General features: G+C 39.9%; 1 protein-coding gene across 2 annotated transcripts; it reads right to left on the bottom strand.

Annotated features, from left to right (window-relative positions):
• Nucleotides 1–481: 481 nt before the first annotated feature.
• zgc:153184 (uncharacterized protein LOC751652 homolog) lies at nucleotides 482–18,154 on the bottom strand. Of its 2 annotated transcripts, none has more exons than XM_067595243.1 (6): nucleotides 17,955–18,154; nucleotides 4,315–4,398; nucleotides 4,070–4,141; nucleotides 3,533–3,601; nucleotides 2,319–2,531; nucleotides 482–1,725 (listed from the first exon to the last, which is right to left on the bottom strand). In XM_067595243.1, exons 1-6 carry the CDS (start codon nucleotides 17,958–17,960, stop codon nucleotides 1,288–1,290), a joined length of 882 nt encoding a protein of 293 aa, XP_067451344.1. In that variant the 5' UTR covers nucleotides 17,961–18,154; the 3' UTR covers nucleotides 482–1,287. The 2 variants fall into 2 exon arrangements, with proteins under 2 accessions (XP_067451344.1, XP_067451343.1); XM_067595242.1 differs by having other exon boundaries at nucleotides 4,315–4,401; nucleotides 17,955–18,153.
• Between the last annotated feature and the right edge of the window lie 270 nt (nucleotides 18,155–18,424).

Genomic DNA, 18,424 nt, shown 5'->3' with positions numbered 1-18,424 from the left:
TGTTCTAAAAATATCAGACTTACCTGAAATCATATGTAGAGATAAATAAGTAACTAAATTTCATAAATACAGGCCCTTCATACACACACCGGTGTTCTCAGGTACTCTAATTAATCCTCTGCTCAGGTTGAAAATGGGCAAATGGGACAAGAATTATCAAGCTGTAAATTGTCCCACTGTAACAAGTGCGACAAATCTCACAATGGAGTGAGAGGGCTGACAACCAAGTGTAGTCACAACCCTGAGGAGAGGTCTAATTAGGAAAATAATTAAAATAACTTGTGCTTGTGTTCCTATGCGTAGAAAAGCAGGAGCTTTAAGCCTGTAAGTTTGTTTAAATTTGCATTTGAACAGTGCCATCATTAATCATCATCAATAACCCCTAACTAACTCTAAAAATATAACTGAAGACTGTCTGGTACATTTAGCATTGTCTTTGGAAAACAATTGTCTCTGGAGATGAAACAGTCACAACATGAAGTCATTTCGGACAAGCATGCATTACAGCTTTAATATATCCATCGATATTGGTATCCTGAGGTTCATTTAGACTCAATGATTCCGATGTGCAAACCAAAAATTAGAACAGAGGCAGGTAACATCACTTTTTCTTTACATACGAAGGAAGCTGTTTATTTTCTTAACATCTCTGTGCATCATATCCGAGGACCTGAGCCACTCCACAGTAGCACTGTGATTTCAATATTTTACAAGGTATCCAAAATTAAAGACAAGCAGAGAAGTATGTCGACATATACATCAAAAGAAAACTAGCCAAGCAAAAGTACATAATTTCAGTGAGAGTGATTTGTTATGATGCCAGAACATTTTATATATCTGCTATAACATATACATGATGTCTATAATATTTCAGTCTTATGTTAACCCAGCATTCAGTATTTTCAAAGTCCTGTGTACATGACAGTGACATCTGACATGGAAATGCACTCTTAGCAATCTCGTGTCAAATCTCAGAAAAAAAAATGCTATCTGTCATAAAAATAGGAATCTGGTCATGCAGACTTGATACAACATAAAGCAAATTTTCTTCTGCCTTCCATCTGCGGAAAACAGCTGTTTCCTTGACTAGAGGGCTCTCTCCAGTGTTTATAGACCTGTTCTATGGAAGGCCAGGAGAGGGCGACAGAGGGACATAAAACAGAGCAGGTAGATACCAAGAACTTTAAAACAGATTAACTCTTTACAAAAAGTATTTTCAAAGAGTTCTCTTAATCAAAGCACTGAATAACTTATTCATAGATTTGTTGTTTTTCTTGACGTAAACATTCACAGTTCACACCCTTTAATTTCCTCCTTGGTGCGTCTTGGCATCTCCTCCTGCTCCTCTTCTTTCTCAAAGTCACCCTCTGTCTGCTCAGCAGGACAAGGCTCCAAAGGCTGCTGTTCCTGCTCCAAAGTCTGGGCTTGTTCTGCTGCCTGCTCCTCCTCCGGATCTTCCCTGTCATCTGGATCATTCTTTGCTACATCTTTCTCTGTCTTTTCACAGTCCCTGTCCTTCTCCTCAGCTTCTTTCAGACTGGTCAGCTGGCCATATTCGGCTTCCTCTTCTGGGCTGTCTAAAACCAGGTCCCTGTCCCCATTTTCTTTTGGGCTGTGCAGTTCACATAGGGACAGGCCACTCTTGAAGGCTCCCGCCTCCTCTCCAGCTGACCTCCTGTGCTGTCTTGTGGGCGGGCGCCTCTTGAATGATAGCCGTGCACGAGTCTGTGTGAATGAGATGAGCAGAGAGTCAGCAGGGAATTTCAGAATGTAAACAATTCAGGGTAATTAAGATCTATAAGACAGTGCAAGTTTCTAGTATTATAAATATCAATTAATTTGTATGATCAAAAGATTTCTTGCAACTGTCAAAGTGTAATCAGCATGTGCGTGAGAGCACTGCACAAAATGGTACCCAGCAACTCTAACTAGGTTAAGGGAGATTAAGATTACATCTTAAATCCCCCTTGCAGCAGCACTCATGTACTACAAGGGGCATCTTGCTTAAGCTTATCCAAGGGCTTCTTAAACAGAGGATGCAGAACACCCGCTGAGAAACACGTCAACAGGGACGAGGACCATGTATCCGGCTGTGACGTCACAGCTCACTCGGCGGATGGCATGAGAAACACTTCAGGGGCCTCAACATGTCAACAGCTCATGTTTGTCATTTACTGACTCAGAACCTTTGTGCAAAATTCCATGCAAACATATGAAACATAAGAAGACTAATCTACTCTTCAACAAATAACCCAGACGCATTTGTCTTTTAGATTGTGAAACTAATGCACGCAGCCTTGCACGAGTCCAGTGTTTACCTTATTGATGCTAGGCAGCGGGGCGCCTTCAGGAGGGCTGTCGAAGCTGACAGGATCCTCCTCTTCACTGGACTGCTGTGAGGGCCGCAGGGTGGGACTCAGTGGGGTCGGCGGGCTGCAAGGTGCGGTGGGAGACAGCGGTGCCGGCTGCAGCTTCACCTCGGAACTCTTGGGCGAAGGCACCAGAGCGGTGGGGGACAGAGCAAGGTTGGCCTGCAGGGGGAAGGTAAGATCCTGAAGCCTGGACGCTGTAATCTCTTTAGTACATTGTGTTGTAATAAAACTCAAATTGTAAAACAATGCTGTTCATTTCTAGTGATATCTTTATTTAAACTGAACTTTTCAAATCTGATAAAACCTAAAATGACAGTAAAACCTGAGTTTGTCTTGGAGAGTAAACCAGATTAAATTTATAGGAGTCACTATTTGGAGATATAAATATAATTACTTAGTGAATAAAAGATTAAATAATGTCATATTTTTAACTTGGGTGTATAATTAAAAAAATATATGTAAAAATTAAAAGCCTTCAGTATTTCTTCTCACAAAGTGGGCATTGTTCATCCTTAAAGTAGTGAGTAAATGTACTTTGTAAGTTTGTTTTAAAAAATGTCATAAAAGGATATTATTATAATTATTCTACATGTATCTGAATAGGTTATTACTCATCTGCCCTGCTTGTACCCGCCACCTTCCTATTTTGAAAACTCCCACACCTGCCAGATTAATGTCCTGTTACAAACGACACTTGTCATATTCAGTCTGACAACTAAACTACATTAAAACCTGAGTTGCCCCACAGTCACTATACAAGTTTAGAGGAGTGTATCCTACCTGCACTGGGGAGAAGAAGAAGAGGGAGAAGCGGCAGCCCTTTTGTCCCATGGCTGCCCACTGTGCTAAAGGAACGATGGTGGCGAGTTAGAGCCTCACCAGAGGCTGGGTGGCCCATGATCCCATTAGCTCATTAATCTGAGCCAATAGTGCCACCAGGGACAAGCCCTTCCCCTTTTTCTCAGCATGTGAACAACGCAGGCACAAGCGTCGACTGAACAGTGGGTGGCAGTAATGCTTTAAATACTGAGGTCTCCTGACTTTACACACTAACTGACTAACCCTCCCTGTACTACATCCTATAATACCACATGATTGATGAGGCTAGCAATTGTTTTGTATCATGTTTCCATCACAAAGATGTTTCAAGATGCACCTACCTGCAGTTTCTCAATGATGGGTGAGTTCTTCATTTTGATTTTAAAGGGTTTTGGAGAGACGCTGGTTTTCTGAAAGAGAACAAAGTCGGACCAGACATAATGAAAAGACTAATTCACAAAACCCCCATTTGAAACATGGAAAGCTAATATTGACATATTCAGTGATACGTCTGATGCCATCTTGCTTATAATGTGTATTATCATTATATATGGGCACATCAAAGGACATAATAAGTAATAAAACTGAATAAAATCACTTTTTACATGCCTGTAATACATACAGTTTTGCACTTGATCGGTCAGTATGCAATACTAGTTTTTTGTGGTTTGTATGGTAGCCATTTTACTGGAAGAAAAAACTTTACCAGTCTTTTAGGCAGAGAAAAAATAGATTAATTGTGCATTTGGCATTGAATTGTGAGATTGCAATGAAATTGTACAATAAATAAATCCAAGTCTGTTTTCTGGGGATTTCCTTTGTGTATCAAGAAACCAGATTTGTAGCACATGGGTAAGAAAAGGAACAAAATGACTTACATCTGATTCTTCATTATCATCTTTTTGGTTTGACAGCTTCAGGGAACATGGAGGTCTTCTACAAAATGGCAACTACAAAAAAAGGGATGAGTAGGTGTAAATAAAATCTTGAGCAGAACGTATATATTCACCATTCATTTAAGCATATAACTACTGTATGTAGTGCAGCACTGTTCTTCAATACAATGTTATGTATATTTTTGTACAGGCAGTACAACATGTGGTATAAGATATAAATACGTCACCTCGTCATTGGAGGTGGGCATCGGTAGAATATGACCTTTGAACCTTCCAGCGAGCTCAGCCACAGATGGCTTGGATGGAGAATCCTTCTGGATGAGAAAGACAATCAATAAAACTGTATTGATATATACATAAGTTGAGGGCATTACTGGTAAATGTGTGAAATATAGGAGTGGACCACACATAAACAAGTAGGTTGAAGGGTTCCTTAGAGCCACTGTTCATATAGATTAGATGCACTGATTGAATGTTTTTTGAGCATTAAAATTAAAATCACACACAATTACAATAAATACTGAAGATGAGTGATTATTCCATGATTATTATACAGAACAAATGCATGATAAATGTTAAGTGTACTGACTATATGTATTTTTAGAACAAGAGGAAGGAACATGTTCTTCGACATCATTGCTTTTGTCCTTGAACACTGAACTTAAATCTGCCACATTGAACTCTTTGTTTCAACAATAAGAGGAAGCATAAAAATATAAGAGTACACCCAGTCCAAGACGAGTTAGCAGCAAAGTGTTTTGAAATTTTACAAATTACAATTATAATGGACCATATCGGGCTAAGTTACATTAGCTAAACGATTTTGTGTAAATTTATTATTGACAATATCTTGATCCTCTTCGTCATATCTGGGGATTTGTTTGGCTTTACTTCTGTGGAAGTGTAAAGCTTTGAAACAGACAGTAGTTTGACCTTTTTATTGAACATTCTTACTTCAAGACATGTGCAGAGAGCCACTTCACAGCTGAACAAATAGCTGTCCTAACATAAAGAACAAGTTTCACTTCCTCCATGTCAACAGGAAAATGCAGACGGGTTGAGAAACGCAGCACGTAGGTTGAATATGCAAACAAAAAAAAACAACAACATCAGTGTGTTTAGTGTTCAGTGCTCTCTTTGGAGGAACTCAATTCTTCTCCTGCTAAAAAGAGCTGATTTTGTGGACACAGGAAGCGAGCCTCTCTCTTTCTCCGCCACAGCTGTTCAACATCACGCTGCAGCCTGTGACAGGAGGGACCTGTCCTTGCAGCCTCACTGTGTTATCACTTCTTGGCCCCTTTTACTTTCTGTCTCTCCCACTACTCCCAAGCTGATTGCTAAACTTCCCTCCTCCGCGCTGCCTTTTGATGACCATTAACTCTCTCCACGTATCTGTGGCCTAAGTGATAAGTTGGTTGATCGCAGCAGGCTGGAATGTGCATGTACGTAAGCCTCGAAAACAAAACTCCAGTATTACTCATGTGCCGAGTACTCGGAGTGTGAATGGGACTCGGGCATTTATTTAGCTTGAGCTGTGCCAGGATTGCGCAGATTTGCATGCATCATGTCGCCGTTTAATGATTTGCATTTGTACAGTCACTGCTTGTAGTGTTCCTCCCATGACAGTCTCCGTCTGGCTTTCATACAACATCTAATTTCCATCCTACTTTTAGGACCACAAAAAAGCTCAGGGTTTTCCCAGCTGCCAATTCTGTCACATTTCCTGGGTGTGCACTCTCAGTGCCCTCCCTCTCTGCACAGTTTGATCTGTAGCCCATGGTAACAAAGATCTACCGAGCTTCACAGATACACACATTCCACGTTTTAATCACACACTTTATTTTCCTTTTTCCCCTTGTTCTCCACATGACCTCACCACCTTGCAGCCTCCACCCAGCGTATTACAGCATCAGCTAACCCTGCAGTGCCTCTGTTAATGCTCTCTCTGCGCTGCCGCTCTGTCCTAATCCACATCCCAACCTTTTTCCTGAGCACTCTCTTCTCATCCGTGATAAATAATAATCACCAGGGACCACCCACCCTCTACACCATTATTTTGTAACCTCTAATTGTTTAACTCTTTCCTGTCCTTCAAAAACAAATGCCTCCTTCAGAGCACAAACCCTAGTCACAACAGTGCAGGCAAAGGAAGTTGGGCTTTGGCTGTTTAGTTCGCCAATGAGATGTTTTGGGTGACGAAAATAAAGGCTTGAGATTCTCTATTGTCCGACTTTATTTAATAACACACAACAGGAATGTCTACTAAGCACAAAACATATATTCAAGAATGTCTTTGTTCTTTCCAGTGAGTCATTTCTATTCCTGACATACACTTTAATAACCTTTAAAAGGTGATTATGGAGTAAAAACATCTATATTGAGGTTGACCTCTGCACATTGACTGTTCTTGTTGGGAATGGCTGTGTACAGCAACGATTGTATTTTCCATATTTTGATTATTAAATAAATAACCAGTTATTTGCAAAGGTGACTACATTGAAACACGAGAACTATGTTTAAATTTCAAACACATTAACTATTCACAAACTGTTTTAGAGGAAGTTGTTTAGAAACTGTGTCTCCATTGTACAGTTTGTCTAACAGAGAGCAAGTTTATTTTTCAACTGTAAATATCCTGCTTAGTATGTATCTTCACAAGTCTTTTAAAAAAACTAATATGAATATCTGTTTTTTTTAAACATTCCAAATACCAATATCAGTATCTGCCTCAAAAATCTAGTTCTGGTCAGGCGATAATGCTAAAACCTTCCCACACTTAAAAAATACTGACCATGTTTATAAAGTGCCTGAACAGTCTTGCACATTTTTCTGTGGATATGAAACATGGATATGAAAAAAAAGTATAGCTAACCAAACACTTAATATGTTATAATTTTTTAAACATTGTGTAGAGGCATTGCCAGCAATCAGCAAAGTCTTTTATAATTTCTTGTTTGTCTTTTTTTAATTGACGATTTAATTTCTTTTTTTCTCAGTGAACCATACAAGGCCTTCAGCTGGTGATCAGGCGGTCATGTGTATGTTTAAGTCAGCTGGGACCCCAACCTCTCTGGAAGAGTGGGAAACTTTGGTTCACTGCAGGAGAGACCAGGGCAAACTATTTTTGGGGCTCTAGGCCTGGGAAAATCCCCCTGAGCGATGCAGGCAGCCTGGATCACAGCTCTGCTCTGTAACCCCTCAGCTCCTAGAAGAGAGTGTCCCTGGATATGTTAGACCACATCTGAAACTGTAATCTAGGATACGGGGCAATTGAGCATGTCTAAACAAGGAGACTATGAAAAAAGGCTTCTTTAAGTAGTGCCTTACCCATGTGACTGAAGTTGTCTAAAAAACAGGCCTGGGTCGACGCCAAAAAGAAACAAGCTATTTATGATCTCTAACTTCCTTTAGATGTCGTTTGCATTACAGTTCCACAAACAGACTTAACCCACTATTATCAAAAACTTAATTTTATTTGCAAAATCATGAGTTTTATTGCTATCTCATAGCATGATAAAAAAGCAAAGAACTTATACTTGAAGCAAAACTGGCATAAAAGGGAACAGTGGTAACCTAGAAGATAGATAGATAGATTGAATCCCCGGGCCAGTTGGAAAAATATGGTTGCATTTAATTCACATGGACATGAACATGGACACTACTATGTGGATGCTTACATAAGTTATATAAGTTACAATTTCTTGTTTTGCTTTTTTTTTTCTCCCCAGGAACTCGTGGAGCCTCTAGGTACCGTGGACAACTGTAAACACTGTTTCCACACTATAAATAAATACTTTCAAGGTACCTTTGAGCAACATACCTATCAGTTGGGCTGCTGAGTGGAAAACATAAGAAAAAGATTAACTAGTAAACTGTCATATCTTATGTGTCAAACATTATTATTATTTTTGTATATACATATTTTTTTTGGGGGGGGGGGGCTGGGGGGATATTTTATGCTTTTATTATAGCAATAGTGGAGAAATGACAGGAAACGAAGGGAGAGAGAGATGAGGGTTTGACATGCAACAGTGGTCTGCTGCTGCTGGATTTGAACTAGCGACGTTGCAGTTGGATCTGACATGCTGACATTGAGACATCAGAAATTATAATCACATTAGAAATTACGTCACATTAGAAATTATACAGTGTCTTTAAATACCTGACAAATTGAGGTACTTCATCACAATGATGCAAAAATACTGTAAATATAACATTGCCCTGAGGCTGTCCATTTAATTAATTAGCAACACCCAGCCCACATCACTGAGCCCTACTGAAGAGTACTGTTTAAAGATATAATCAGCTGTTTTGAGCCATTGTTGCTACAAAAAAATAAAAATAACCCTAACCCTAACCACCCTAACCCTAACCATAACCCTAACCATAACCCTAATCCTAACATGAAGCAAAGTGTTGCAGGGAAAGTATGTGCATCCTCACTGAGCTTTGTTTGGATAAATAAAGGTCAATCCTAAAGCAGAGTCTTAATTTCCAGGCTGTGGATGGAGACACAAGGTTTACTGTATGACTGGCAGATGTGGAAAGAGAACACAGAGACAAACAGATCACACAAAGCCTGCTATTGTCGGTTCCTGTGATTCCCATTTCCAGAGGCAGAAGAGAAGAAGCACATGATATTAGTCCCAGTAAATCCTAACATATCTGCTTGATGTAACAGCGGCGGTCAGAGAGCAACAGGCCATGTAATCTACCATGGTGCTGATAAAGATGATGTCTGGCTGAGGATCTTTAACCCTTCTCTGGGAATAACTCCGCTTTGACTTTCAATCCTCATAAGCTCTTGTTGGTGACCCCCACACAGTGAATATCTGTCAGACTGAAGATAAATAAAGTGCACCAAAGCACAGCTGTTCAGCAAGCTCTTGTTCAATAAGCTTTCCAGGCGTAATGGCTTCGGTTTGAATCTTCAGACTTTGTTTTCACGAGTCAGCGTGCCCTGCCAGGGGGAAAACCATCACAGTGAGCAGCTCCCTTCTGCCTACACTTGTTAAGTGGTAAAAGAACAGACAGGCACCTTCTTGCTTGCTGCCTTTCCAGGAAAACATGATGTGTTCTTGGACTGGCGTTCATCTGAATATCTCACTTTTCCACTGCCCTCACTGGCACTGTGTTTGTGTGTTTTCACATACACTGTACAGCGTGTGTGTGTGTGTGTACTGTAGAAGTGTACTATAAAGGGCCTCAATAACAGGGATGAGGTAAATGGGCGCACTCTTCTACGAGCCATTGCCGCTGCCGACTCAAGGGAAATGGGAGGTGCTGCAGACAGGCGAGTACTGTAGGGTGGAGAAACAAATATGAAATAAAATAATATGTCTCCAGAGAGAAGGAACATAAATCCTGATGACCTAAGAGTCAGAACGTTGCTGATAATCCCCAAGAGAGACCATAAGACTGAAAAAAAAGTATTTTTCTTAAATGTGATAAATGAAACGACAAATGAGTCAAGACCCAAAAAAAGCTTCTGAGATATATCATTCAACGAAAATTTGACTGACAAATAATGACAATATGAAGACAGATACCAGAGCCAGGACAGTTTGTTGAACGCACCATGATATTTCAATTTGATGACTACAGTGGCGTGCTTAAAATAATCTGAGCTGTTGTGCAATGAGAAAGCAGGGCAATGGAGAGTAAATGATGAGCAACAAAAGATGTCAAAAAATGTAAACAGCTCACAGTAGAAAGTACTTCCTGTCAATGTCTGAAGATCAGCGGGAAAATTCACTTTGATACAAGCATCTGTTGGGGATTCTCTGCGGTGCTCTGGTATTCTCATCCACTCTGATCTAGCAATCACAACGACAAAAACCATCTGGCTAGCGGATCAAATGGTTGATGTGGACGCTGAATAGCACAGACATGGGATGATTTCATTCAGCGTAGTCCTGCATCTTCCTCACTACAACATCCTGTAGGTCCCTGCAGAGCTTCAGCGCCACAGGGTTTGGCATCCATTCATCCGTGGCAGGCTTGAGACACTGCATCCTTTAGGATGGAAATATTCTGCTGAATTTGTCAGTAGTCCATACAAACACATGAAGGTCGTGGTCTTCATGCAGGGGGGGGTGACCTTGTGATTAGATTCAGTGGAGGGCAATGACTAGGTACATTTACTCAAGTACTGTAACATCTGTTCCACGAGCTTCTGTAACTCCAAACAGTGTCTCATTCATCGTTTTTTCATGTCTATCTGTCTTTTTATTTATAGAGAACCATAAATAGAGAACCAACAAACATAATGCATCATACACATTCTTTTGTAAATATGTAGGAATTGTTAACAAAAGAGATAACTCAAATAAAATGCAAAAGTTTTAAAAAAGTCATTACAGATCATTTATCCAACTTATTAGACTTGTTACAGTCAATTATGTTACCTCATAACTGATTGTAGCAGAGAACCAGTGCAACTGATACAATTTTAAAAATCTAAAAATTGGACCTAAATGGTCAATCCATCCTTTCCAAGATTCGTAATGAGTCTCAAAGCAAATGTCAATTTCTCCACCACAAAAATGTTGTGCATCACATTAAACCAGTCCCATAATGTGTGTGGTCCTTGAATTAACCATTTTTTTTGGTGACACTTTTTTTTTTATACTGGCAACCAGCATTATTCTAAACATAAATTTTGTTTTTTAACACCTTTTCCATTTTTTCTCGGACTGTCAGCCAGAAGTAGTAAATCTCTGAGCATTCCCAGAACAGTGAGTCGCTCTCTCAATCACACACGCCCTCCAACATGTTGTCTCCCTCACATCAGAACATTCCCCTCCCTTTCCCACTTTTCTTTTATATAAGATGTGTTCAGCCCCATTTTTGTTGAAGTTTTCATACTTCTGGAGCAGAGCCTGGAAGTTAGAGTTTCACTTCGGATCTCTATACTTTATTTGACATCTTAAGTTACTGGTTACCTTGCAGATTGAAGGTTTACGTATAATTTATTTGGTGAGTTTATAAAATATGATGGAGCTTAAACTACCCAAAAGTGTAATAAAATGAAGTAAGTAAAATTACCCCCACATCAATCTGCTGCAGCATTAGAATGCTACTTACATGCATCAATAATAATCACTCACAAACACTCTGAAAGGAGCCATTCTGTATAATGGGTAGTTATACTTTTGACATCTCGCTGATACTTTTTTCCTTTTGCTTGAGTGAATTTTTGAATGCAGAACTTTTACATCTTGGTATCACTAAAGTAAAGGATCTAAATATTTAAGCCATTCTTTAATGGAAAGGTCTCGGTCCAGTTTCAAAGCTACTCTACAGGAATAGCAGACTTGTCAGTGTCTATTCTGATTCTGATTTGTCTTGGTCTCTCAGCCACCAGTCAGTGTTGAATTGAATATTTCTCCCCTATCGCATAACTTTTATGACATGTTCAAACTTGCAGTGTGCACCTGCCCTAAGCGACTAAAATCTAAAATGTCAGTACATTCCCCATTGATTCCTTTCCTTTTCAATGCAATGGTGCACACTTTTATGATGAAGCAAAGGTGAGGGAATCAGAAATATTCATGATTTAGATTATGTTGTGACAATTCTTTATACACCGCTAATTAAAGGAGTAAGTTTTTAAAAAAAAGCAAATCTTGACTTTGAAAAAATGGCACTTGCAAAGTACAAACAGCTTGCAGCACTGATTGTGTTTGCATTCATTTCTGCCAAAAAAGGAAAGCATTGCTGCATGCTAAATTTACACGAGGTGTAGCGACATAGGTTAATGGTTCTGTAAGTAAGTTAAAGTCATGATTATTTAGTTCTTTTTTTTATAGTTTCCACTTCCTGCGCTTTGCTCACTGCACTCAAAACCTGTCTGCATGTATCTTGACAATCTGCAGATGTCTGAGACAGCTGACGCTGCCTCTCCGACCTGTTCAAACTTAACTAGCTTTGATGGCAAAAACATGCACTGCCCCAAGGTTCTTCTGATATTACGATTTTGGCTCAGACCTCAAAATCCTTCTTAACACTGACGCTAACACTGGGACAGAGGTTATGAGGAGCTGACATCTCCTTTCACATTTTAAGGAATTCCCCTTAGTCTGCATGTATCCATTAATGACATATACGTGCAACAAGCAACATCTTGTGTGTTTTTCTTTGGCAGATCACACTGTCCTCCTCACTGATCTCTCTGTCTGCTCTGTCGTTCCCACCCCGGTTATCTCTTCGCCCCACACACTGCTTTGGACTGAAACTCAGAGGATCAGGGTCTGACACAGCGTCATCCCCGATAACAAGATTCGGAGAAAAAACAGTGCATGTATGGTTTGAGGCCTGTAATGAATCTAACTCAATGATATAATAACAATGTTTAAGAAAAGAACAACAACCAGTTTGCAATAAAAAGCAGCTAAAGTAGTTGAGGCTTTATGAACCATTTGATTGGTCGTAAAGGTGCAAATATCCTTTAACAAGCCAAGCTTCCACACTATTAATTTTAAAGAGAAATCAGCATGGAGATCTAAATACAGGCAACAAACCAGAAAATAAAACTTTCCCACATGGCAACACAACCAGTCATATGATATTTTAGATCGACTGCAGGCTGATCATGCACCTAATGCAAACAAATGCTTCAGCCAGCCAGTCTGTAAACTCTGAAAAAGACAGTGTGCTCCTTCAGTTTTTTTTTTTTTTGCTTGCATAAACGCATAACTAACTGCTGAAAATGCTACAGCTGGTCCTTAACGAACCTCTTCAGGTTACATCAGATTAAAGGTAACAAGCTGAGATTCAGTGTGAACAAATATGGTTTACTTTATATCAAACAATCACAACACATTATGTGTATCACTCAGGCCTGACAAACATGCTGAACGTGTTTACCTTTTGAAAAGTGAAAACAGCCCTGCGTTAAAGATACAAATGACATCATCATGATTTTTTTTTTTTTTTAGAGTTTGGAAAGCTCCCTCCAGAGCCAGAGAAGATATTATACACCTGTTTTCACTGGCGGTATAATACTCCTCAAGACCATTAAACTGAAATTCATGCCTAAAATTGTGGCAGTGTTCCTTTAAAACAACGAAAGGGGGCTGGGTTGGTGTAGACATGTTGTTTCACATACTGGCGAAACATGAAATCCTGTCCAGGAAGTGGAGTTTGAGAAATAGATATAGATCGTACTCTGGAAAGTTATCACCCTGGCAATGATTTTATCTTTTGTCATGATTATCGCAAAATACTGTAGAAATAAAGCATCCATGCTACAAAGTCATCTACCAGGAATGTGCGTTTGCGCTTATTTGATTGGCTACTGGAGCTTCTTGCCGGATGGTGTTACCTCTCATCGAGAGTTTGCCAGGTTCAACTTTTTTGCCGGAGCCCTCTGCAGCGACACATTACCGCCATTATTGTCAATGTCATAGACTGTATATAAACAGGGACGATGTGTCTCCACTTCCTACTTTTATGCAAAAGCGAAGCCAAAATATCTCGTTTCCAGAAGCTGCCATCTTGCTTGCGTCATGTCATTTGCAGTAAGAGTCTCCGCGGTAGAGTCGGCCAGCGAGAAACGCCCCCTCAGCCGAAGGAGGTTTGAGAGGGGTTATCACAGCAGTCAATCATGATGTCACCCCCCCTTAATGCGCTGCATTTATACAGTGCCTTTTTAGTCTTCCAACGACTCAAACATTCATATGCTGATGGAAGAAGCTGCCATGCAAGGTGCCAACCTGCTAATCAGGTATAATGCTCATTCACACACACACACACACACTCACTCACACACTCACACACCGATGGCACAGCCTTCAGGAGCAATTTGGGGTTCAGTATCTTGCCCAAGGACACTTCAACATGCGGACTGGAGGAGCTGGAGATTGAACCAATGATCTTCCAATTAGTGGATTACCCGTTCTACCTCCTGAGCCACAGCTGTTATCGTCAAATAACTCATTAAAAACAAACTTATCAGAAAAATGAGCACTTGAACATACATCAGGTGTAATAAGAACTACCTGAAATGACTTATGACCTATACTGCAACCAGCCACCAGGGGATGATCGAGATGTTTTGGCTTCACTTTTGGGGAGCTGTCATGTCGTCCATCTTTATATACAGTCAATAGTCAATATACAATGTTAAAAATGTTTGGGGGTTTTTTTTGTAATTCTTTTGACTTTTAATAGAAGAATGAACAAAAACTGCATACACAAAACTGACACATGAACATGAAGACCTTTAAAGCATCAAAAAAATCACAAACAAAAACAAAACATACGTTTAGTACATACACAGACCATGAGATCCTAAAGATTACATTAAAATGTGTTTCTAATGCATATTTACACAGAGTCTAGTCAAAAGGTTTAGACGTAAGTAATCCATTATGTTCAGTTTTTATCTTTCTGAGTTCTCATGTTAAAAGTAATTCTCTCTGTTACATGAATATCGTCCTTCAGTTATTTTTGACTTAACTGTTGACTAATTCACATGGCAACGGTTGATGTTACCCTAAGCAACTTAAAGTTTTCACGCTTTACTGATGTCACTCAGGAAACTAAATATGTTGTGAAACAGCGAAGGCAAACTGCAGCACAGTGAAAATATGAAGATTCTGTAGAAACGTTGCACTTCCTGCTGACTTTGCATGTTACTACGTTTTTTGACATTGTAAGCTGCTAGTTTTCAAAAAACCTTACAAATATGTGGACAGAAGGTAGAAAATATGCCAAATAGACAATATCAGAGAGGGTTGATGTGGTTTGCCCGGATGTTTTTCAAAACCACGACAGGAAGTGGAAGTTTTATAAGTCACATGAGATGCTGTTGGTTTGTTCAATCATCACTTTCGCTTTCATCCAGAATAGAATACCCTTTAATCAATTGACCTCAATGAATAATATAAGCTGTAAAATCAGGAAACATTTATACACTTTATAAACACTCCACTGTACAGTGTGATCTGAGCAGAGATCCAACCATAACCGCACTGTGACTTAGAGGAGTTTCGAAGATTTTCCTTGATGCTGATGCATTACATTCCTCTGAGCTTCACGGTCAGTTAGGTGTCTGTTTTATGTTCAGGACAGGGTGAACCATTCACCCTCCGCTGAAACACATAAAGCTTAATATACAGCCTAAGCAAACACCTCTGATTGAATCTCTCACTGATAAAAATCCACTTCTGACAAGCTGTGAACATAATACCAGTGGATGCTTTTACTCTGTGTCATAGTCACACGAAGCTTCAAAGGATGCGACGGTACACTTTTTTTTTTCTGTTTTATGTAGCGGTGCTGGTAGAAGTAAGGGTTGCAGTGAATGTAGTATTCAATATTCATAACAGTTTAAAACAGTTTAAAACTATTTAAATGACGTACTGTTGTGAAGGAAAAGGAAAACTCATTAGCAAACGTCTGGCTGGTACAGACTGGGTTCCTGTGTTATTGGTTTTTTAAACTTTACTATGGATTACATAATAAATGTGCACACCATATGGTTGGCAAGGCAATCCCAAATACTCACTCACTCCTTGAGCTGTGGTGTTGTTTTTCCATCAAAGGAAAACCAGCACCCCGAGCCCCTCCCCACAACCCAACACACACATACAGTTCAGATCCTCAGGTGCATGTACACACACACACACACACACACATACAAACACACAATTTCCAGTTTGTCTACCTGCTGTAATAGCCAGAGGTTCCAACACAGGAAACACAAAATTGAAGAATTTCCATGTGTTAATCTTCTCTTAAGGTTTGCTTGAGGCAGTAGCTGTAAATCAATATTTGTGAACATGAACAGTTATTTCCTAAAGCTAAAAACAGACAGCAGACATTTAAACTAATTTGTGATGTCATCAAAGCACAGAGTCGGAGCAGTTTAAATGGCAGTGACTTAAAAGGCCAGTTCAACTCTTGCTTTAGGCAAAGTGCAGCGTGCAAAAACACCATCCTGTCAAACTCAAACTGGTGCTGCGACACACAAAAGTGTCCCGTTCCGTTCCGTACCACTGACAGCTCGAGACAGACGCATCGAGAGCACAGCTCAAACTTTATCATCAGCTTCATCAACAGCGGAAACCCACCCTTCCACCCTTGTTTGTCACTATACTCATTGTGGTAGCGTCACCAGACTGAGTGGGATGATTTACCTTGGTGTCAAAAGTGGTTGCAAACCAAAACGGCTTTGCAGAAACCAATCGAAAAACTGCCTGAAACAAAAGCTGCCACTGAAACATCACACTTTACCTTAAAACATCCACCGAAATCACTTTCTGAGTAAATTTGAGGTGAGAAGTGTTAACTTTATATCTGAATAGGTTGTTCTCTGAGACTTAAGAAGTGGCGAGTCAGTGTTCCCTTTGAATTTAAATTACAGCGTCGCTCAATGTCATCAATCTCTTCATCACCTCTGTCAGACTAATAGCTTAATTGTAGTGAATACTGAACTCGTGAGAGTCCTGCTGGTTTCGCGAGGCTCCATCCATAAAAAGCTGGACTTAATAATGCTTGAACCTGCTTTCACCATCTCAGTGTTAAACTACGTGCAGCTTCAAACAGCTTTAACTCAGAAAAACTGTAACTATTCCGTATTAAAAATAATATGTTTACCTAAGAAAGCCCCCCTCACTTTACCATTCTTTCATCTTTTTCCAGTTTTGGGGGCAATCCAAATTCTTTTCTCTCAATTTTGGCAACATGGAACGAAGAATAAGGTCTTAAATCCAAACTGAAGTTGCCTGAAGCATATCTGAGTCCTAAAGTTGAGGGGTGTATGTATCTGAGAGTAGTTCTGCGGTGGTACATTACTAATGTGCTCCCTCACGTGCTGTGGGGAAAAAATGGGCGTTCCTCTTCCTATTCGCCACATGACATTAAATACTTGAGAATGATGTTAAAAGTCTGTGGGAACAGCTTGTTTCATAGGGAGGAGGCCACAAACCTGTGAGCTAACCCTGCAGGAAAACTGTGTGGAAAGACTCGGACAGGCCTCCCCTTCCATAGAAGTCCACCTTGTCTTTTATAGCTGCGGTGGAAACGGGTAAAATGGGAAAGTTTGGCCTTTGAAAAGAGAAATAATGATTTGTCAGCCGGCAGGAAACAGCTGATAATCAAAAAAAAAAATTTAGACTTAAAAGTAAAATTAAATTTCATGAAGACAAAATTGACAAAAGGCAAGTACTCCTCACAGTTATCACGGCGAACACACGCTTGCTCATGACAGATGTATTTCCTGCTGTGGTTACTTGTTATGAAGTTTTACCACAAACCTACTTTTAAACTAAATCAGCCCCATGCTCAAACATACTCAGCCAAAGCATCCTGCTCAATACCAGACGCAAAACCCCTCTCTCTCTGTGTGTGTGTGTGTGTGTGTGTGTGTGTGTGTGTGTCTTTAACAGAACAAACATACCCTCAGGAAAGAGAAGCCAATCCTTTTACAGACTTTATAATTACATCATATAAACATCACGCACAACCAGTCTATTATATGTCATATATAATTATACTGTCATAACAATATTTAACCACATGTAATGTCACAGTAAAGAGGTAAATACTGTAAACATCACTATGAACTTGTATACTGATGAACAGCCGACATGACAGGTCCACTGACACAAAAAGCAATAACATGAGTTCAAATGTTGCTGCACAGACACATCCTATAGCCCCTCTAGAAATATCACAGTAATAACACAGAGCGTCAGAAATACTATAAAGTCTCTTCACTGAGCTCCTATGATGTAATGTTTTAATTTCAACCACACATGGCTGCACAAACAACATCAAATCATAAAAAACATCTGCTCCAGTGGTCTAAAAAGTGCAGCCTCAAGCAGAAAACTACGCTCAAGAGTTGTATAGTTGTTACCTCCATCCTGGGGAATGCGCCAGAGTTCGTCCCCTTCTGCTTTTTTTCTCCGTTTTTCGGTCTCTGGGAGCAAACTGGCTGCCGGTTGTGAGGAGATTGAGGAGCGCAGCGGGGACAGAGAGGAGCTCTGTGTTTATATCTGGAGCCAAATCAGCCTCATGGAAGAGGAGGAGGAGTACAGTGGGTAACTTTTACGCGCATTTAGTTCCCCCTCTGCGCTGTCAAGCCACCCAGAGTAAAGACTACTATTTCTTTTCAAGACTTTCACAGTAAAACTCCTTATTTAGATAAACGGGGGGATTTTTATACTAAGGTAGAGGAGGGGAAGGAAGGAGAAGGAGGAAGTGGTTGAACTGAGTTATTAAACATCTCGTGCTAAATACAGAATTCCCCTTTTTTTATATGTATGTTTGGCAGAGAGGCAAACTGGAATTTCATCATTTTTAATCAGATTAGTGTTTCACCAGATG

The sequence above is a fragment of the Thunnus thynnus genome, chromosome 7 (assembly GCF_963924715.1).
Source record: "Thunnus thynnus chromosome 7, fThuThy2.1, whole genome shotgun sequence".
Taxonomy (NCBI): Eukaryota; Metazoa; Chordata; class Actinopteri; order Scombriformes; family Scombridae; genus Thunnus; species Thunnus thynnus.
This window is presented reverse-complemented; position numbering and strand designations above follow the sequence as displayed.